General features: G+C 38.4%; 1 protein-coding gene across 2 annotated transcripts in view; it reads right to left on the bottom strand.

The window, feature by feature from the left end:
* Nucleotides 1–627: 627 nt before the first annotated feature.
* SERAC1 (serine active site containing 1) overlaps nt 628–23,563 on the bottom strand; it is a 58,559-nt gene continuing 35,623 nt past the window's right edge. For both annotated transcript variants that reach the window (XM_003271745.4, XM_030809901.1), the window contains 9 exons: nt 20,650–20,763; nt 18,376–18,538; nt 11,488–11,638; nt 10,093–10,234; nt 8,815–8,909; nt 7,277–7,374; nt 5,880–6,062; nt 4,547–4,690; nt 628–2,618 (listed from right to left, as the gene is read on the bottom strand). In XM_003271745.4, the coding sequence (XP_003271793.2) occupies nt 2,482–2,618; nt 4,547–4,690; nt 5,880–6,062; nt 7,277–7,374; nt 8,815–8,909; nt 10,093–10,234; nt 11,488–11,638; nt 18,376–18,538; nt 20,650–20,763 (1,227 nt within the window). In that variant the 3' untranslated portion in view covers nt 628–2,481. The remainder of the gene's footprint in view (nt 2,619–4,546; nt 4,691–5,879; nt 6,063–7,276; nt 7,375–8,814; nt 8,910–10,092; nt 10,235–11,487; nt 11,639–18,375; nt 18,539–20,649; nt 20,764–23,563) is intronic.

A 23,563-nucleotide genomic window follows, 5' to 3' on the forward strand; every position in this document is an offset into this window, starting at 1 on the left:
TCTAATTTAGTTAGGAATACATTGGATATCTCTTCCACATCTTACTTTTAAAGCACAGCTATATTAGTTCTATTACAAATTTAAGAAACAGGGTTTCCATTCCATACTCTGAATTAATGAACAGTTGTTTCAACTGTGGTTTATCTGCCATGGTTCACAGAAAGCAGAACAAGAAAATGTACTAAACAGGGCCAGGTGCGGTGGCTCACACCTGTAATCCCAGCACTATGGGAGGCCGAGGCGGGCAGATCACAAGGTCCAGAGATCAAGACCATCCTGGCCAACATGGTGAAACCCCATTTCTACTAAAAATACAAAAATTAGCTGGGCATGGTGGTGCGTGGCTGTAGTCCCACCTACTCAGGAGGCTGAGGCAGGAGAATCGCTTGAACCCGGGGAGGTAGAGGTTGCAATGAGCCGAGATCGCGCCACTGCACTCCAGCCTGGTGACAGAGCAAGACTCTATCTCAAAAAAAAAAAAAAAAAAAAATGTACTAAACATATCTACCCCTTCTCCCCATGTTATCACATTGGGTAGTACATTCGTTGTTAGCAACTGTCATATTTGCTATATCTACTACAGGAATAAATAAGTGGGTTTTGCTAGGTTGTTGTACAATGAAACAATTAATTGTTGAGAGTTTATTGATGAGCCATTTCCCTTCAGATGCCGTACTCTAGTTTTAGCTTTGACTATCTCATTCTACAAAAGTTCACCATCTTCAAAATTTAAGCATAGACTTACCATTTGACCAGCAATTCCACCCAAGAGAATCAAAAACATCTATCCACACAAAAATTTGTACACAAATGATCATGGTAGCATTATTTATCATAGACAAAAATGAACAGAACCTAGATGTCCATCAGCTGATGAATGGATAAAGAAACATGGCATATCATACAATGGAGTAATTTTGGCCATAAAAAGAAATGAAGTGTTGATACATGCTATATCATGAATGAACCTTGAAAACATGCTAATAGAAGGAAGGCAGACCACATATTGTATGATTCCATTTACATAAAATTCCTAAATCCATAGAGACAGAAAACAGATTAGTATTTACTGCAGGCTTGGGAAAGCAGAGGTGGGAAATGACTGCTCATGGGTATGGGGTTCTTTTGGGGATGATGAAATATCCTGAAATTAAATAGCAATGATGTTGCACAACTCAGTGAACTATACTAAAAACCAATGCATTGGGCCTGGGAACAATGGCTCTGGCCTATACTCACAGCACTTTGGGAGGGTGGCTTGAGATCAGGAGTTTGAGACCTGGGCAACACAGTGAGACCCTGTCTCTACAAAAAAAGTATTTATTTATTTTTTAATTACCCAGGTGTGGTGGCATGTGCCTGTAGTCCTAGTTGCTTGGGAGGCTGAAGCAAAAGGATCTCTTGAGCCCAGGAGTTTGAGGTTACAATGAGCTATGATCATGCCACTGCACTCCAGCTTGGGCAACAGAGTCAGACCCTGTCTCTAAACAAAAAAAAAAAAAATGAATTGTACAATCTAAAAGGGTGAATCTTATGGTATGTAAATTATATCTCAATAATGCTGTTACGCTAAAGAAAAAAAGGTCATCAACATGATTTTCTACTTCTCACATGCTATAGAGGTCAATTAATACCACTTCCAAATGAGCAAGGAAGAAAGGTTTATTTCACCAAAGAGAATCTGAGAATCTTGATACTAAGAACTGCTAATTCATATAATGGCTTAGAATAGTTTTATTTCATACTGTGATCAATAATGGATTGGCTACTTTATCCTTATCTAGGACAAATTCCAAGCATAGGCAGCTAGAGTCTGGAAAGAATTATTATAAGCTAAAATCTAAGAAAAAGATTTGTTCTCAGGAATACAAAAATAGATACAAGGAACTGACCCAGACATGACAATAGGTCTAACAAAGTTAACACCAGTAATAATGTGTCAGATAAAAGGTAGAACTGAGCTAAAAACTCGAACTATAAAAAACTGACACATTTTAAAAATGTACAGCAAATCAATACCCAGAAGTAAAAGAGTCTTGAATGTTCTAGTTCATTCTTCTCTCCATTTTAGGTACTCTCTTAATGGCATTTTTATGGTAAGTTGAGTTAATAGTAGCTCTCCCCTCAGAACCTGCCATGCCCCTCCTGGATGCACCGGGAAAGTCACAGATGGGAAAGGATACTCTCTCACAGCAGCTTTGCTCCAGTCAGCAGGCCCAACACTGCGAACCATAAAGCAGCACACAGGGACTTCTTACCCAAAGGGGGCCAATCCAGCCCTTCCTTCTGTGCCTGCCACTTCCGGGTTGGTGCTTTACAGTGCTTGAAGGGAGAACAATGTTCTGTAGTCTGCAACACACTCCAGACCATGTTGACGCTATGATCACTATGTTTGCATGATTGCTTCGAGCTTAAAAGAAGAAACAGAACACCAAGTTTCTTGCACTGAATTCACATATGAAAACTGGAAGAGGACAACTGTTAATTTTCAAGGTCTTTGGCTAAAGCTTCACGGATGAATTGTAAAGTACGCTGGTACAAAAAAGCATCCTTTTTCTTTGGCTTACAAATGTTCAGATGGTTAACATCCACAGGAATTAGATCTCCAATGCCTAAATCTGAAGAAAACAAAAAAGTCAATAAACCTAAGTAAAAATATAAGCTTTCCCCTTGACAATACTGAAAGAGGCCAAATGGGTAGTTCTAGACATTGCTTTGGTTGTGACAAGGGACTCTTAAAAGATAAAGGAACCTGAAGTTTGATTGTGGCTAAACTACATTTGATGAATGGATGGATTCTCAGTCAGTATAACCATAATTTTATGCTTTCCATAAACTTTTCGTATGTGTTCTGGGCTACTTCCTTATTTCAAAGCAAGCAGAGACTGAGCACTAGCATCTTCAAAACCTTCTTACACCTGCAGGTTATTACTAAGTTACTTCAGAGTTTCTATTATAAACTTCCTTTGTCCTGGTGAAATGAATGGGAATGTCTCACATGGGATCCATTCTATACCTAAATCCCAATGATCACTTTCAGGGTAAAAATGATTTAGTGCTTGAGATATTTCAGTCTAACAAAGTCCCCTTGCACAGAAGTGATAAGAGGTACTAGTGAGGCCACCTAGGTGAGGAATGCAGGTGGTGGTTATGAAGGAAGAAAAACCTCTTGGTGACAGAATTAGGACAAGGCTATGCCACTCCAAGCAGCTGGTCCATAATATTAACTTTGCGTTTGGGCCAGGCACAGTGGCTCACACCAGTAATCCCAGCACTTTCGGAGGCCAACGCAGGAGGACTGCTTGAGGCCAGGAATTTGAGACCAGCCTGGGCAACACAGCAAGACCCCATCTATACAAAAAAATTAAAAAATTAGGTGTGGTAGTGTGCGCCTGTGGTCCCAGCTACTCAGGAGGCTGAAGTGGGAGGATCGCTTGAGCCCAGGAGTGTGAGGCTGCAATGAGCTATGAATAATATACCACTGAACTCCAGCCTGGATGACAAAGTGAGACCCTGTCTCTTAAAAACAAAAAACTTTGCTGTTGCTTCAGGCTTCCAAAGTCCTTTTTAAAAACATCTGGCAGCTGTTCTTTCTTTGGAACTATTCAAGTTCTTCAACTACTAAATAGTAACTCCTCAACCTACAGCATATTACTTTAAGGTAAAAATTTCAGTTCTACTACAAAGTATGACATTTTTCATTTTATGTAGATAGCATATAATGAAATTAGGACAAAACTCATTATGTAGACAAAAGAACCATCTGGCAAGCACTCCAGATACATGCTGTCCCTAGCTTGAAGGACCCACAATGTGGCTGGCTACCACCAGAACAGCACCTAAGCCAGCCTCAGAGGCAGTAAGAAAGGGGTTCCCAGAGATAACAGGCAAGCTGAAGATGTGGCCAGGTGAAGCAAAAGCAATTCAGGTGGTGAAATGTACAGGGACCTACTATGTACAGAGTAATAGAGTAGTCTATGAAGAGAGTTAGGATCTGGGCTCCTCCCTCAAAGAATCTATAATACATTATATGACACGAGAGAGCCGGCAATGACCATTTCCCTCAACTCCAGGATCATGAAGAGATTGTATTTCAACACTAGTTTTTCCCATTGGAATATTTCTGGAGCTTTACTATTCCCCATGGATCCTCTATTTACGAAAGCTTCCACACTTTTAGATGATTTTCTTAAGGGTTCTGCATGTAAATGTAAGTCTATTAAATAAATGCCCCTTTCGATCTAGCTGATAGAAGAGCTTTCTTTCTTTACTGCAAAAGAGTTCACTGTTGATGCCTAACTTAGAGGTAGCCAATTAACCCTTCTCATCTAATCAGTTACATAAAGGGCAGGGAGAGGTAATACCCGGGTTATATGTTTACAGAGAAATTTTAATCTATTGCTGAAAAGAATAAAAGAATTCAAATCTAGATCTTCATAAACTATCTCTTAAAACTGAGAACCTGGATATAAAAATTGCTATTTACAAGTAAATGCTAGGTACAATTAAGCATCTAACAGCCAACAAGTTTCAAAAGAGTGAATACCTGCTGATTCCACAGGTACCACATGGAGCTTAATCATACTGCCAATGTAGGTTGGTAGTGTTTCCACAAAATTCAGCACCTGGAAGTTTTTGTCTTTAGCAAACTCCAGAAAGTCATCTTGTAGTGTTTTAAGTGCAGGAGAATCTGTAAAATTATACAGAACAAGACTGTGACAAGTTGTTTACCCAATTCATAATAAAATGCATTAATCTTTCAAATTTAGAGAGGAAATTAGAATTCTGATTCAAGACAGTGGCTTGAGTACATGTTTATTTTCTCCCCTGCCAAGAAGCCACTAAGATTCAAGGAAAAAGCTAAAACCAAGAATCGACAGGACAGTCAGCAGCAGGATAAGGTTTATCACATTACTGGGGGCAGGAAGCAGTTCCCAGGGCAGTCTGGTGTGTGGGACCACAGGGGTCCTCCAGGGTGATGATGGCACCACTACACCCACCCCAAAGCCCAGCCTCCCATCAACAAAGCCTGTCTACAATCACAGAATGCCTGTCCCTTCCCATCCCTCACCCTCACATATGAAAGAGCAACCAAGAGGCACCAGATAGGCCTATGACCTAAAAGAGATGGATCAGATAAGCAAACAGAAAAGCTGGCCACAGAAAAAAAACAGCTAGATGAGGAATAGAAGGGAACTCACAAACCTTCTGCTTAGGATCTTTAGAATTATTTGAAAAGATAAAGGAGCCACAAAACAAGAAGAGGACATAAGTGGAGAACCACCAGGGCACAGGAAAGAAGGCACGTATGGAAAACAAAATCGGACTCCACAAAAGCAAAGTCCAATGGAAGGTTTAGAAGAAATCAAGAGATTCTCCATAAAGTAGAACAAAGAGAAAATAGGAGCAAAAAGACACCTGGTATATTTAGGCTCGAGCCAGGGAGTCCAAATTCTGATTAACAGGTGTTCCAGAGAGAAAACTGCTTATTAATCAAACCAAATAGAGTACTTTAAAATTAATACTAACAATCTCAAAGTTTCATTTACATTTGAACAGTTGATTCTCCACTCATGGGAGAAAAAAAAGCCATTTATTGGTAATTTGGAATAATACTTAAAAGCAAAACATTATGTGATTTTTCTAATTTTAAGTATTTAAGATAATATTAAAATTATTGCAATGCTTGAGTAAATAATGGCTTAAGAACAAAATGAGAAGTTATCAAAAATCAAGCCCAACCCAAAATTTCCATGAATAGTCTAAACACAATTATATACAAATTATAAAATGAGATAATCAAGGAAGAAACTTTATCTTCTTCTCTGTATAACTGACGTTAATATAACCCCAATTTACTTTATGACAGAAAGTATTACCCTTGCTGAGTTCTTTGACTTCCAATGAGGGGAAGAGAAGATAGCGAACATTAACAGAGTATTCAGCTAAACGTGATCCATGATGAGGGACACTATAAAAAATTATTCCTCTGGTGTTGTTGATAACAGTACTCATTTCTGGCTTTGTAGAGGCTTCCAACAGCATCTTTTTGACAAGAAGACCTGGCCACAGACAAGGAAGAAAAACAATGCATAAGCTATTTTCCTTCCCTTTATTACTGTAAAAAAAGAAAAGGCCAAACAAGAAATACATGAGATGCTTTCTTTTAAAAAAAAATGGTTTAAACAATTCTCTGTACAGTAGGATAAGAAATAAGGCCTTAAAACACTTAATAATACTCCTGATCCTTATAGTGCAAGCCTACAAACAGGTAAGATTCTAGAAACTCATTTGCAGGGCAGCTCCTCGTCTCACAGGATCTACTGTCCCACTGCAGGAACATGAGGTATGCCCAGCTGGGAGCTCCCTCAGGATATGAGCGTGGTGTGGCTGGTCTCGCAGCCTGCCATGGCAGCCCGCTGATGACCACACTGTCAGGACGGTGCTACTATTCCACAGCACACAGTCCCCCATGGAGAACACAGCTTTCATGGGAACTGTTCCTCTGGAGGCACCTTTTCTTCCATCCCCCTGCCCCGGCTTTGGAACCGATAACGAAACACAAAGATCTCAAAGATGATGACAGTGGGTCTTTGAGGACACAAAGGGCTACACCCACTTTTGTCTCAGCAAAAATCCCCACCTCAGAGGCAATCCTGAGTGCTTCATCAGATAAACTAGGCCACGGGCTGCAGAAAGGCCTTCTGCAAGGTGGGTGGTGAAAATTTCAAAGTGGATTGGGGGAGTCGCACACAGGGGAGGCCATTCCATAAGCAACCACTAGGACCCCAAGAACAGACACTTGATCACACCTGTACCTCAGCAGCTCTGGGCCTGGTGTGAGCAGGCACCCAGTCTGGGACTGTGGGCACTAAAGCGACCATAGACTCTGCAATGGTGAGGGGGAGCAGGAAGAATAAAGGGGCACCCCTGGGGCCACCCAGGAGTGCTGAGGCATGTTGACGAGGTGGGTGTATATGAAACTGGCTGCTTCTCATGTTTATTCATTACCGCTATGTGAAAGCACTATGCTGTCAAACCCATATCCCTCTTAGATGGTTTGTAACAGGCTGCCCCTTTCTAGAGAAAGGAACAGCATAGAAGAAGAGTAGTAATTTTAAAAGTCCTAGCCATAGCTACACAGATTAATTTAGTGGGGGGCAAGGGAGCCACTATTAAGTAAAATGGAAAGATAAAATAACTTTAGGTTATTTCAGCCACAGTGGCTGAAAATAACATCACAATGGCCACTTCACAAAGTTGAAGCCACACTTACCTCCCATGCTATGTGATATCCAAACCACTGGCCTATCCCCAACACCAGCAGCTCTGAGCTTCCTAAGAAGTTCGTTGCTTCTGAATGCAATGGACTTTCTGAACAAAACAAAAACAGCAGGCATGAACACAAGGCTATCGATGCCCTCAATTTGCTGTCTAATTTTTAGAGTTAAGAACTTTTGTCTACAGGACCAATGCTATATACTACATTTAGAGTAAGAAATACCCCCATTCTCTCTGCTTAATATAAACTACCCCTATTCTCTCTTCTTGAACTCCTGGCCTCAAGGAATCTTCCCACCTCGGCCTCCCAAAGCACTAGGATTATAGGCATGAGCCACCACACCTGGGATCTCTCTGCTCAATTCCTGAAATTGTTAATTCTCTATTTGTAACTTAATAACATTGGCCTAATTAAGAATAAGCCCAGAACAGGCCATTCATTTACTACATGAACATTGTTGGAGCACCTGTGTCAGGCAATTTTTTCAGGTCAAGCTTGGGTCTCCCTGCAACTGCCCCCCAACACTTAGGATATGGATGTCCTTTTTCATCCAAGGCCTGACAAGGAAAGTACCACCAAAGACTGTGGTCTCTCTACTGGTAGTTAGGCTACAAAACTGTTAAGCTTTCATAATTTTGGTTTGTTCTTTAGAAATACTAGGATGCTATTTAGAAACACTAGAATGAGTCAAGTTTATTAGAACTTATTCCTTCCAATGCATGCTTTTATAAGTAGCATAAACAGGATGCTAATAGAATCAGAATTCGAAATAAGTAATTTTTAAACTAAAGAGGAACTTCAAAACTATCTAGTCTAGTAGTTTCAAACTGTTTATTTGTAGACACATTTCTTCAAAATAAAGGTTCTCCAGAGCTCCTCTGGGTGAAATGGGGAGGGAGACCTGGGGTCTTGCCTGCTCACCTTGACACCCTTCTTTGGCACCTACGGGAGGTTCATTCAGAAAGCAGTTTGATAACACTGATTTAGATCAAATCTCTCAATCTGTAGACAAAGCTTCCCAGAAAAGTTAACTGATTGGTCTAAGACTGCACAGCAAATCAAAGGTAGGATCCGGCTACTGTCAGTCCAGTAACTGAAATCCAGCACTCCTTCCCATGTAAACAACCGGCACAGATAACATACAAGGGATATAGCAGCTGATATTTCTCAGCATCTTTCTCTTTGTTTCCTTTAGCCAGTATGATTGTGGACACAAGAACAAAAAACATCACTTTTACTTCTGATAGAAAAGGAGACTTTGCTAGAGAATCCACGATCCTTAACTATTAGAACAGTTGTAAATAAACCATGTTAGGAGCCCACCATTGGTGATATACCTAAGCCTTCTACTATTCCACTGCTTATTGAGAGCAAACTCCTTCTAGAAGGAAGCCAAAAAAGATTAGGTTTGTTCTTCATAAGAAAGTCCTGTCTGTGGCATCAAAAAATTAAAATCACTTCCCATCCAAGAGGACCTAAACTTGCGGCCTGAATTCTTCCCTGTCCTCCTGGTCTAAAGTTGCCTCTGTTACCTTTCCAGAGGGCACCTTGCTCTCCAGTCGCTGAGGCTGGTGTCATACTCCACAGATATAATTCGGAGAGCAGGACAGTCTTTTGCTAACCATGTCTAAGTAAAATAAAACATATGTGAGAACAAGTATGAATCTTCACCACTGCAATTACTGCCTAATAAATCAAATTTATAACTAAAGGCCTCTTGCACTATAATTAAAGATAGCACTGGAATAAAGTTTGAAGGTACTGTAAAAACAATTCCAGCATTTTATCTTTTTAAGTCTCTGGTTTTGAAGTGGTACCAGTATTTATAGCATAAGGCCAATGAAGCTTTCAAGAGAATATTTTCAATTTGAACCTGCTATAGCCAAAAGTAAGGCCTGTTTTAAAGTCTAGATCAAGTTGGCTTTTTGAAAGAATTTAGTAGAATGCTATAATCTCAGGACAGATGGCATAGTCTGACAGATTTTGAATCTGAGAATTCAGAGACACTAATAATAATCGTCACAGTTCTATCTCTGTATACCCTAGGTCTATCATCATCTCTGTACTTCAGTGCCATCAGAAAGTGCAAATCATTCTTCTACTTGATAAGCCTTTGTGAAGGAGAATAAGTAGTAATGGAACAATGCCCTAAAAACTATTCACACGTATATGCAGCATCACTTTTAAATGAGCTTTAGATAAATCCCATTCAATGAATTCATTCCAGAAATAAGGTTCTTCGGGAGAAATAGTATCAAAGAAATGTAAAGTACAAATTAGCCAGGCATGGTGGCATGTGCCTGTGGTCCCAGCTACTCAGGAGGCTGAGGGGGAATGACTGTTTAAGCCTGGGAGGTTGAGACTGCAGTGCGCTAGGATCGCACCACTGCACTCCAGTCTGGGTGACAAAGTGAGACCCTCATCTCAAAAAAAAAGGAAAGAAATGCAAAGTATAATTACTTCTTCAAAGACTTTCTATTTTTGTAATTATTAAGGTCATAGAATTAGGTAACTATTATAAATGTAAGTATTGTTATGTTATTTTTGTATTATATTACAACAAAAGTGAACTATTACTGGCTCTTGCCCCTATTTTTTACTTAATAGAATATTTTTTGAGTCATACACTGCACCTCAAATGGAAATTATACAACATAGGGTGACAAGCCCAGTTGTTGTCATAACATACTACAAATCTCCCTAAGGGAAAGAAGAACTGCATGGAAACAAAAATCCCAGAACAAAGAGAAAAACAAGCAAGCCACAATCAGGGCCCCAGCAACCAGGGCCAGAGTCAGTGGCTCCCTTACCTTGGGCCAACACGTCGTATATCTGTCTTCATCCTCCATAGGTTTTTCAATTACAGCCTGCTCACTGTCCTGCTGGCGCCATGTTTTGAATGCTGCTCCCATAAGGCCATGAATAAAAAGGACATCTGCTTTAATGGGCTGACTAATAGGGGAGAGAGTTTTAAAAAGAAGCAGAATAAATGTATTACTGCCTTGGTAAGAATCTACACAGCATTCTCTATGGATGGTGCTTTAGCAGGTTTATGTGACATAAAACTGAATTAAAGCAAGCTCTATAAGCACAGGTTTGCTGCGAAACCCTAGAAGGAGCTTTGGCAAAGACATACATGAAGCATGTTCACTATTCTCTAAAAATGGAGACTATTCTAGTCAGGCAGACCAACCACAATCGATTGTAATGAGCTTAGCAATCAATCAACTGACAGATGTCATAGTCAGATTACCCTCTAAAGACTTCCATTTGAGAATATTCTACAAATCAATAAAAGTATTTAAGAAATTAAGAACGTGCTAATAACAATTTCAAAGTCAGTATGTATAAAAGAGATTTTCAAAAATGTGTTAAGGAAACTAATACTTATAAAATGGGATTTCAAAGTAACATTCACTCATTGCATATGACCCATTAAAAACTGTAGATAGTATGTTAGTTGCAAGCTATTTACAGTACACATACAATTATGCAATGCACATATACATTACCATAGTATTTTATTTACAAATTGTAATTAACCAGGTAATCCATTTTTTAATTTAAAAGTTTTTGCTATTTTCTGAGGTATTTTTTGTAAAGTGCCCTAAGAAAACCAAGAAATATGTTATTTTTTCAGTGTGGTCCCTTCTATGTTTATTGTCTTAGCAATTATACAACTAGATATAATGACCACAAATAACCTTAAGAAGGGGCATGAGTCAAACTTATTACTACTTATTCCTTCCACTGCATCCTTTTATAACTAGCATAAACTTTCTCCAGTCCCTTTTCTAGGCCCAGGCTAATTTGGTTGCCATATAAGACAATGTCTTATCTCCTTCCTATTCAGCTGACTTCTACAATCCAAATCAGTTATTAACTCAGATCTAAGTGAAAATGCCTTGAACCAAAGGAGATATGTATTACAAAGTTTAAGTGTAACGCATTATCAAATGTGAATGCAGCCTAACTGAAGGGAAGCCCTTTGTAAAATAACCGTGATAATTTAGCTAGTTCACATACTTTTCATGACAACCTCCAATTCTTCTGAGGTTACTATAGACAAATTATTTTAGTAAATAAGATATTTGACTTATAAGGTATTTAACTTATCTGAATTATGCAGAAATAAGTTAAAAATTTGAGGCCTCTAGGCTTCACATTCCCAAAGCGGACAAAGCGACTCTCTTCTGCTTCCTTACCTTGTTCGATACTGGGGATGCAACACATACACGCCATCCTGGTATTTTTCTTGCACAGTTTCTCGGTCTAGATTTGCCAGGATTCTGGCAGCGTGCGAGGACTCCATAATGTGGTGAGACTTCATTGCTTCTGCCACGATGGAAACCCAGCCTGGTGAAAAGTACAGGTATCCTAAATACTGATGCGAATCCATCGCAGACCATAGAGAGAGGTTTCAAACTGAACGTGATGGGAGAAAGGCAAACGTCGCGTGTCTGTCCTTGGCGGAGAAGTCCAACCACTCCAACCCCATTCTGCCCTACGACCCTCTGAGACCTGTGGCACAATACCATCCACATACCCCTTAAGGGACCTCAAAGAAGGAAAGAGGGGTTGAAGAGCCATTTTCTTTATTTAGAAAACCTAACACTAATAGCAATTACAGAGGTGTTCACAAAAGTGAACAAAATCCCATGATGTTTTGCTTTGAATAAGAATTATGAAACTCAGTGGGTTAATACTAGTTATTTCATCTTGACCAGCAATCAGTAATACCCTTTCATACAAGTGAGGAAATTATTTCTTAACAATGAATTTGAGACACAAAACTCTTGTAGAATCTAGAGATCAGGAAGGAAAAAGCATTTTTTAAAGGGAGGCAAACAGAAAATGCATGGATAATACTATCTACAGTATGATTTCTTTTTTTGATGTTTTTGTTTTTAAAACTTTATATACATAAATACGTATAAAAGTATATGTGCACACACACACACAAACACACAAAGATCTATACACTAAACTTATAAAGTCATTACCTTTTAGGAGAGAGAGAGGGTAGAAGAGGGCTCTGTAAAAAAGGTACGTTTAGCTTTTTCGCTGTATCTATTTTCTGAAGTACAGTGAAAATCTATTATTTATTTATATAATTTATTTAATTTAAAATAAAGCAGAACTTGGGCCTTGAAGTTAGACTTGGGCTTACATTTCTGCTCCCTGCTTACTTGCTCTGGAATCTCAGTCAAGTTATTTAGCAACTGAGCTAGAGGAAGGTTTTAATAAACTAATGTATGTGAAAACCGTGGGCTCAGGACCAGCAGGCACTCAATACATGACAGCTGTCCCCATGCCCTTCTCCCACTCTCTATGACAAAAGTGTTGAGTCACTGTAATGATGGGAAGCCAGCATTTAATAACCTAAAAGAAGCTTCAGACTCAGTACTTAACAATATTCAAATGTATAACATCAGAAGATTCCTCTTCAAAATCTGTTAAAGATTTTAAAATAATAAGAATATTTAAAAATTATATCTATAGAGATAGACAAGTATGTTATTGGTATATATGAATATATGGCTTTATTTTTAATGAAGTCACAAGAAAAAGCATGGCACAAGCCATCTCCCACTTTTTTCAGTTGACAAAATATGTTCACAATGTCTGAGATACTCCACCTTTGAAAAATATCAAATGCCCTTTGGAAAACTTATGTCTTTCTTTAACATTGAGCATTTTAAAATTACATAACATCTGAATGTACTCATGCACCACATAATAATGTTTCAGTCAACAATGAAACACATATACTATGGTGATCCCATAAGATTGTAGTACAGTATTTTTGCTGTGCCTTTTCTATGTTTAGCTATGTTTAGATACTCAAACATTTCCCATTGTGTTACAACTGTCTACAGTGTTCACTACAGTAACATGCTGTACAGGTTCGGAGCCTAGGAGCAACAGGCGATCCCATACAGCCCAGGTGTGGAATAGGCGCTACCATCCAGGTTTGTGTAAGTACTGTGATGTTTGCACAGTAACAAAACTGCCTAACGATACACTCCTCAGAATGTTTCTCCACTATTAAGCAATGCATGTCTGTACATGTTAACTGTAAAAAATAATTATATAACTAAAAGTAGCATCTAATGATGAAAGTCTTGCTTTAGTACTCCCATAATTTCCCAACTCCATTTACATCCTCAGAGTAATGAAAGGTAGAAGTTTGGTGGACATGCTTTTGAAAGATATAGTCATACATCTATAATTTAAACATATACAACGGGCCGGGAGTGGTGTTTCACGCCTGTAATCCCAACACTTTGGGAGGCTGAGGCAGGCGGATCACTTGAGGTCAGGAGTTCAAGTCCAGCCTGGCCAACATGTGAAACCCCATCTCTACTAAAATTACAAAATTAGTTGGATGTGGTGGTGGGTGCCTGTAATCCCAGTGACTCAGAAGGCTGAGGCACAAGAATCACTTGAATCTGGGAGGTGGAGGTTGCAGTGAGCCAAGATAGCGCCACTGCACTCCAGCCTGGGCAACAGAGTGAGACTCTGTCTCAAAGAAAAAGAAAAAGAAAAAAAAATGTAGCTCTATATGCACTTTTTGAAAACTAAATGGAATCATACTACTGTTCTGTGACTGTACTTCAGCAATATGTCTTGGAGAGCTCTCTATATCTATCAACTTCATTCCTTTGAACTATAGTATTACGTCACATAAGTACGCCATTGTTCAACCACTATTCATTCCTACTGGCAGACATTTAGGTTGTTTCCAACTTTTGTAAATCTGAAGGCAAAAATCTGCAGATCTGATACTAAGATCGATACAAAATATATAAAAACAGGGAAAGACACAGGATGCCTAAAGGGAAAAAAACACAGGGCAAGGCAGCAGAATTCAACTTGGAGTACTGAGAAGTAATGGAGGCTGAGCAAAAAGAAGGTATATGTAGGTAACTCTTTCAGAAGTTTAGCTATAACAAGGAGGAGAGGATGTTATAGGGGATGCAGATTATGTTTTTCACATCTTCCTCCAATGTATGTGATCAGAGGGTCCAGCTATGAGGCAGCAGCTGACCACGAGACCAGAAAAAAGTATACATTCCTGAGACTGTGAAAGGAGACAGGCCCAAACATGGCTGGAGGCCTTATAAAAGAGGTGTCTCTTTTCCTATTATCAAGAAAAGGAAAGAACAAGGTTTGGTTTTTGTTAGTGAGAAAATTCCTTTTAGGGCTTCATTTGTCTCAGTAAAGTAGGAGGAGAAGTCATCCTCTGAGAGGAAGGAATATGTGAAAGGTTTAAGGAACATGGAGAAGGTTTACAATAGTCGTTGCTAAAAATGTTAAGGTATGTTGATAGGAGAAACATAATTGCTGAGCAATATTGAAGGTTCTTTAATTTGTGATCTCATAAGCCTGCTGACAATCAATCTGCAATGATTCCATGTTCAGCCAGAGTAAGCAGGCAGTAGGTTTCATCAAGGTCTTGATCAAGAGACTGCTAACAGGATCAAAGGGAAAGGGAGTTGTAGGTACTGGCAAAAATGTTACTGAAATAACAGACCATGGTATAAGCTGGGTTCAGGGAGGAAGTAAAGAATAAAAAGAGTGATGGATTGGGAGAGGATAAAGGGGTCTGCAGATAGAAGATTTCAATAGAGATGAAAACCAGTCCTTATGGGGTAGATGCAAAAACAAGCTTGAATGAAAGAAGGATGTGCTCAGGGCTGATTTTTAGGTGAAGTGGTTTCAGGCAGTGACTAGGTTCAATGTATGACTTAGGAGTAGGGTACTAGACAACTCAGAAGCAGAGCAGGAAGTCAATGAAGATGAGAAGGTCATGAAATTGAGGCCAAGGTGGTGAGTGGGCTATCCAGGAGATAAGAGGACTGAAGACTTGGGGCAGACCCAGGTTTCAGAGAAGAGTCATTTTTTTTTCTATAATAAGATACTGATTTGATCAGGACTTTGTCCTGCTTTGAATCCCTTAGTCTCCACTTCATCAATGAACCTGTAGATAGGTCAATAGAAATCATCCAAAGTAAAGCACAGAGGAAAAAACTGAAACATAATGAATAGAATCTCAATAACCTGCAGGACAGAAAAAAGAGATCTAATATACATAACAGAAGTTCCAGAAAAAGATAAGAATAAAAAAGGACAAAAGAATAAATATTGGATGATATACTGGCAGGGAAGTTTCCACATTTGATCAAAAACACCAACCCGTCAATACAATGTATTGTATTCTTGAAAACTGCTGAGAGAATAGATTTTAAATGTTCTCACCACAAAAAATGATATCTATGGGGTAATACATATGTTAATTCTCTCAGTTCAGTGGACCCCAAGCAGGATAAATATGACACCTAGGCATTTCAGAGTCAAAAATCAAACAGAAAGATCTTAAAAGAAGCCAGAGAAAAGAGATATTACATATAACAGAACAAAAGTGGGAATCCAAAGAGACTTCTCATCAGACAGTGGATTCCAGGAGAGAGTGGAATGACATTTTAGAAATGCTGGAAAAAAAAAAATACACACACACACACACACACACACACACACACACGGAGTCAACAAAGAAAACTTTATCCAGGGAAGACATCTTTTCCTGGACATAAAATAAAGGCAAATTAAAGACATTTTCAAATAATGAGGTGAGAGAATTTGTTGCCAGTGGACCCAATACACAAGAAATTCTAAAGGCAAGTCTTTAGGCTGAAGAGAAATATTATCAGATGTAAATTCATATAGCACTGGAGATTATAAATAGGCAAACAAAAAAGATTTTTGATTTCTTATATTCTTTGTCACATGACTGTTCCTATGGTTTCAATGTGTCCCCTCCAAAATTCAAGTGTTGCCAATGTGACAGTATGAAGAGGTGAGCTTTTAAGAGGTAACTGGGCCATCAGTGTTCCTCCCACATTAGTAGAATTAATTCATGTTTGAAGTGATTGCTATCCCAATTGCCCTGACTTGATCATTACACATTGTATGCTTGTATCAAAGTATCACTACATGTACTCCCCATAAATATATACAACTACTATGTATATAAAATTTTAAATTCAAAAATTTTTAAATAAAAAAATAAAAGAGGCTTCATGCAACATGCAGGCTAGCTTGCCCTTCAGTCTTCTGCCATGTGATGATAAAACAATGAGGCCCTCACAAGACACCAATGGCCAGAACCTTGATCTTGAACTTCCCAGCCTCCAGAACTGAGAAACAATAAATCTGTTATTTATAAATTACCCAGCCTCCAACATATAGCCTCAGGTTACAGCAGCATAAAATGAACTAAAACAACTATTAAAACATAAATAACAACAATGTAACCAGGCACAGTGGCCCAAACATATAGTCCCAGCTACTCATGAGGCTAAGGTAGGAGGATCACTTGAGCCTAGGAGTTTGAGGACAGCCTGGGCAACACAGCAAGACCCTGTCTCAAAAAATAATAATAACAATGATAATGTATTGTGACGTCTATAAATAAGGGTAAAATATATTACAACAATACCACAAACAATGGCAGGGGATGTGAACTGAATTATGGGGTTGTAAGGATCTTACATCATATGAAATGGCATAATCTTAACTCAAAGTAGACTGTAAGGATACAACCATTAAAAAATACACACAAATAGTATAAAAAGCCAAAAGAGGAGAAAGAACAGAATTTAAAAACAAACACTCGAGTAATACAAGTCAGAAAAAAAGAAGAAAAAGAGGGACAAATAGAAAGCAAAGAGCAAGATGACCAACATAACCAAACAATATCAATAATTACATTAGTAAGTGTTGAAAGCGTATCCTCCATCCCACAGCACACGTATATGTGTACATATACATTTATACTTATTTGTATGTGTATGTATGTATATCTGTATATATATATATGTGTGTGTGTGTGTGTGTGTGTGTGTGTATGTATTATCCAGCTCTTTCTACTGAAAGAGGCAAGAAGCAAAGACACCCCAGGAGCAATATGCACTCCTATCATTTAGACCTTGGTCTCTAAGAATCATTCTCCACTGAAAGGATAGAGGTTTCTTCAGAGAAATGAGCGTAAAATATCTTGTTATACCAGGAAATAGGAAATGCCTCCCCAAAATAATGTGTGCATATCATAAAGGACATGGGCCAGTTTGCTGGGGCTCCCATTAGTCAAAGCTGGAACAATTTGGCACCAAATTATTAAGTACAGCAATAAATTATAAACTTTTAAAAATAGGAATTCATGTACCTGTCCACAGAAGGGAGGCAGGAGATGGAGGGAAGGAGGAGGGAGAGAGAAAGACTCTTGCTTCCAATAGAATGCCAAATGCTGAAAAGCACATGCAGAGGGTGTGCTGGAGCTAGAAAATCATTTTAAAACCACTACGGTAAAGACTAGATCGGGCAGGAACCGTCAGAGGATAGAAAGCAGGATATTTGCTTGGTCTTAAAGTATCTCCCCACAGCTGGTTTATTACTTGCAAGAGGGAAAATCATTAATCATAAAATGAATCTCTTTTTAGTCTGACTATGCCTCTTGGTTAACCAAATCACATCAAAAATTACAGGCCAGGCATGGTGGCTCACACCTGTAATCTCAACATTATGAGAGGCCAAGGCAGGGGAATCACTTGAGCCCAGGAGTTCGAGACCAACCTGGGCAACAAAGTGGGACCCCCCCGTCTCTATAAAAAGTTTTTCAAATTAGCCATGCACAATGGCACGTGCCTGTAGTCCCAGCTACTCGGGAGGCTGAGGTGGGAGGATCCCTTGAGCCCAGGAGTTTAAGGCTGTAGTGAGCTATGACCACACCACTGCACTCTAGCTTCGGCAACACAGTGAGATTCTCTCTCAAAAAAAAAAAAAAAAAAATTACATAATTAGATGATCATCAATCATAGCAAACCTGCTCTCCTATGATCACCTACAATACTGACTATCTTAGGCACAGATTATCTACAATCTCAAGCAATTCCTTGCCTCTACCAAAATAACATGTTCTAAGGACCCATAACTAACCCTAAGTAGAGCCTTGTCTATTGAAAAATGAACATATCATGAGGGGTAGAGGTGGGAGAACAAAGTAAAAAATACTCAGTATATAAAGCTGTTACCTGAGCGAACTATAGAAGAATGAAGATGTTCATTCAAAGCCATATTTCCAATGACACGCATTATATTTCTCTGTACTTTAGGGCAGTCCTTGTGAAGTCGGTACAGCCTCTGAAGTAGCTGCAGGCCTCCATTTGCTTCGATTTTATCACAGTGTGTGGATATCTGGCACAATAAATAAACGAAAGCTCACTTGACATTGTACAAATTCGTGAGATGACACAGCCTGGCCATGGGGACAGCTAGGTAGCTCCTGCTCAAGGGCAGGGATGCAGGGAGACTCCTCAAAGCTCTCGTCTCAGCTTCCTTAAATAAGCAAATCCCTATCTAAGCAGGAAGTGCTTCAAAATCATAGAAAAAATCCCAAGAAGGCATCTCTCACCAGGACTACTAAAATCATCATTCTCAATCTGCTTAGCTCTTGGTTGGATGTAACCTGACAATGTCATTATTACAAAATTGTTTCAATTTATAGTGACGCTTTCACTTGAAATTACCTTAAAACAGTTCTCACCTTGAGAAATCTGCCACCTATTCTCAGGAAATAGTCCTCTGTGCAAGCGAACAGATTTCGTTCAGCAAACAAGGACTCACACAGGGCGAGACCAGTGACCTCTGTGGCCCCACACCCTATCCCACACAATGCCCACAGCTATGGGGCTGGCCTCAAACTTAGAAGTTGGAAAATTTTTTAAAGGAGAAAGATCAGGTAAAAATAAAAAGAGATTTGAAGTTTTAATGGAGAAAACAGAAAAAAAGAAAAAGAAAACATGCATATTAAGTTAAGGGAAGAGAACTGACCAACAAGTCAGTCTTTCTAATGTCACTGGGCAGAGGTTTGCCTCTTCCATCACTAGTTTTACTCAAGGACATGACACCGTATGTACATACGGCAATTTTCACTTTCTAGATTTTTGTTAAATTATGTCACATTTTAAGTGCCTTAAAATGTATGCCTTTTAAATATACTGTATATCAAGTGAGATCTGCAATAATTTCAGAGATGTCTGGAAAGATAACTATTATATTCTATGCACTGCCCATTCTACTGAAGATGCAGCTATTGCTTCAGAAAAACAACTCAGGAGACACCACACTCGAGTAAGTTTTCCCAGGTCCCTTCTGTACTACAACACCTTATTCCCTCTGCTTTGTGGTCAGTTCCTAATTTCATGGGTGAGAACTAAAGAATGACTCTCTAGTCTAAAGATGACTTTCCACACATGGCTTTTAAGCCATGTCTAATGTGTCCCAAAACTGAACTGGAGAATTCCGAATCTCAAGGATGGTGTTTGGCTTGATGTGGGACAAATCACCTGCATTCACCTCACCAGGGTGCTGGCTACAAATGCAAATTCCTGGACTCCACACCAAATCTATGATGTTAAACTTGATACAAGTGAGTGGAAAAATGTGCATTTTGAAACACATTTCCTGGGTGATGTTTCTGCACTATGAGCACTACAAGGTTTGTTGCTTTTTTCTTTTTTAAACTGTCATCATGATAGAAAAGTTTCTATGGTACCAAAGAGTTTAACAATCATTGATATATGCTACAATTACACTTCAGGAGTACAGTTATCTAATATTTCCTTGTTGTTTTTTTTTTGTTTTTTTTGAGACGGAGTCTTGCTCTGTCGCCCAGGCTGGAGTGCAGTGGCGCAATCTCAGTTCACTGCAACCTCTGCCACCCGGGTTCAAGCGATTCTCCTGTCTCAGCCTCCAAGTAGCTGGGATTACAGGTGCGTACCACCACACCTGGCTAATTTTTGTATTTTTAGTAGAGATGGAGTTTCACCATGTTGGCCAGGCTAGTCTTGAACTCCTGACCTCAGGTGATCCACCCGCCTCAGCCTCCCAAAGTGCTGGGATTACAGGCGTGAGACACCGCACCCGGCCTGTTTTTTCTTTTATCTTGTCACATCTTTGGCAGTTGTTTTAATGGAAATTATCTGAAAATAATATGTAAAAATATCTGAGAAAGGCAGTAGAAGACAACATAACTCAAAGGCAAATGCCACATTTAGATGATAGGCTGCTTTCTTTTATGCAATTAAATAAATTTTTAGAAATACTTAGCAAAATAGAATCTCATTTATTGGTGCTAAATCATGATTATTCTAACAATTAAAATTGGAGGAAAGCAGAAATTTAAAAATAAGTGAAGGGCTTCTCTCCTTTTACAGTAAATGATTATTGCCCTTGCAAGAATCAATCTATATAATTATTTCAATAAAATCATAAAAAGTAAACTACATTTTGAAAACGTAAATTACCTCAGAATGTTTTACTATAGCTTCTAAACAGAACATTTCCACTGTTGCTGAAGGAACTTCTCCAAAACTTTCAGCATAAGGAAGTCCATTTCCTCCAAAACACCATAAACCACCCTGAAATTAAAATAATTAAAATTTTTACTGAAAAAAAGTGACTAATATTTTTGTTTGACAAAAAAAAAAATCTCTGTACTAATAGATGGTATTAGAAAATACCAATGCGTAGGGTCTCAAAATATGTTGGAGACGTAAAAGGAACTTTATGCAAACTGCGGGTTATCAGAATAGAAAACATACAAATTATTCCTAGAAGAGCGCAACCTGTGTCCTCAAGTCTCTCCTCTGTGTCCTTTTGTCTGAAAGTGTGAAGACTAACTCACAATTCTTTAACAAGTAAGAAAAGCCCAGGATGTTCTAGTGTCATCTCTTCCAGCCCCCAGTAGTCAGTACAGTATATTATTTTCCAGATCCTGCTAATAGCCTAAAGTCTAATAATCAATATAATTCAAAAGATATAAAGCATTATTGGACAAGTTAAAAAGAAAGATCACAATGACAATGATCACAGAGCTTTCAATTCTTCTTAATTTGAAATTCAATTCAAGTTCATATGGAAGGATAAACAAAAATCGTTACAAAAATTACAAAACAGAAGAGTAGTAGGGACTATTTCTAACAGATTTTAAAACAAATAAAAACATTTCAATTTTCTGTTGAATGTTTTCAAAATTAAAACATTTCAATTTCAACTCTTATCACAGATCAAGGGTTAATGTCAATAATATGCAATAATCTCCTACATGTCAGTGACAAAAAATACCAACACTATTATAGAAATATAAGCACAGTCATAAACATAAAGTTGTTAGGAAAATAAATATAATGCCTCTAAAATATATTATAAATTATATATTATATATTTATATATGTATTTATATATTTATATATTGTATAGTATATATTTACGTTTATTATATATTAATATACTATATATTTTTATATCTATATATTATATATAATATGTAAATTATATATTTATATTTTATTTTTATATTTTAGAGGCATATTTCTAAATATAATTCATTATATATAAAATACATAAATATAATATAAATATATATTTGTATATTATTTTATAAATGTATATAAACAACGCTCAGCACTGTTCATAATGAGAGGCGTGCACATTGAAAGGACACTAAGAAGCTACGTTTGTCATCCATCGAACAGACGAGGTTCTAGGGAAACAAGCACGCACAGCACCCTGCTGCGAGTAGTATCAATGGCACGACTTCTATGGAGGACAACCTGGCATCGGCGATCAAGATCACAAGTGCACATGCCCTTTAATAATTGTTCCCACAGAGATGCTCACACATAGGGAAAGTGATATGCAAGTTTGCTCACTGCTGCATTGTTTGTATAATAATAAAGACTGAAAACCAGCTAATATTCATCAATGGAGGTTAGTTAAATCAATTATGGTACAGCTGTACAATGAAATGCCATGCCGGTCTGAAAATTTTGAGTCTCTTCTTACATTGATATATACCAATCTCCACAATAATCCTTAAGTGGGAAAAAGGTATAGAACAGTGTGTATGTATCCTGTGCTACTACTCATGCAGAGAGAGAGTGTGTGTATTGGGGTAGGAGAGACGGAAGGGATGGAGAGATGTATTGCTGCATTGCTGTAGGTGCTTTGGAAGTGCTTCACTTTGGAGCTAGGGGTCACAATTGTGTGCATACAGCCCACCTGCTGGCAAAAGAGGACAACTACAAGGTAATGGCTAAAAAATGTATATATTAATATAAAGCCCAGTGTTTTCTATAGAAAATATAATCCATAAGATTCTGCATTTTTAGTTAATTTATAAGGTCCATGGTTCAGTAAACCAACTAAAAATAATTTTTGGCCACTCTATACTTTTTATTCATGCCTTCTTCTCATATATAATATTCTTTTTTTCTAAATTTAAACATGCTTGGATCTCAGAGAGTCACATCATTTAAATTGAGGATTGAGATGGGGCTAAGTCATGAAAAGTCATCCTTCTCTGGCAGAGATAATGGTAAATAGTGGATTGGTGAACTTTGTCAGGGGGTAGGAATTTTTAGTTGAAGATTTATCACCACATCCTGGCTCCCTCAAACCCCTCTTCCCACCTTGTACCCTTGAATCATCTCATCTATTTCTACTCTAAATTCCCCAAGTACAGAGAGGAGAGAAGGAAAAGAAAAATGATCTAGGACTTTCATTTGCCTTGGCCATTTTGGCAGTGTGATGCAGTTCCCATTTCATTCTCATTTCTGGCGAAGCTTGTTACTTATGAATTGGCAGATTCTGTGGCAGTAAGAAGTACAAGCAAAAAGGAATGAATACAAAGCAACAAACTCACAGTATGGTTGTATGGATTATATTCTAAACCCTAATGTAAAAATAAATGTACATAGTTACTGCTGCTTTATAGTGAACTAAGATATGACAAGACTAAATAAATTCATAAAGATTTAAGAAACACCAAACATCAAATTCTATGAGTGCAACAAAAAATAATTTTATAAGGACTAAGGAAGTGCATAGGAAAAGCTAGAGAATGACAATATTAAAAACAATAATAAAGAGTAGGTACAGGCAGAGCGTGGTGGCTCACGCCTGTAATCCCAACACTTTGGGAGGCCGAGGCAAGTGGATTGCTTGAGCCCAGGCGTTCAAGACCAGCCTGGTCAATACAGTGAAACCCCCTCTCTACAAAAAATTAGCTGGGCAAGGTGGTGCACACCTGCTGTCCCAGCTACCCGGGAGGCTGAGGTGGGAGGATTGCCTAGCCCAGGGAGGTCAAGGCTGCAATAAGCCATGATCATGCCACTGCACCCCAGCCTGGGCAACAGAGTGAGATCCTGTCTCAAACAG

The sequence above is a fragment of the Nomascus leucogenys genome, chromosome 3, assembly GCF_006542625.1.
Source record: "Nomascus leucogenys isolate Asia chromosome 3, Asia_NLE_v1, whole genome shotgun sequence".
Taxonomy (NCBI): Eukaryota; Metazoa; Chordata; class Mammalia; order Primates; family Hylobatidae; genus Nomascus; species Nomascus leucogenys.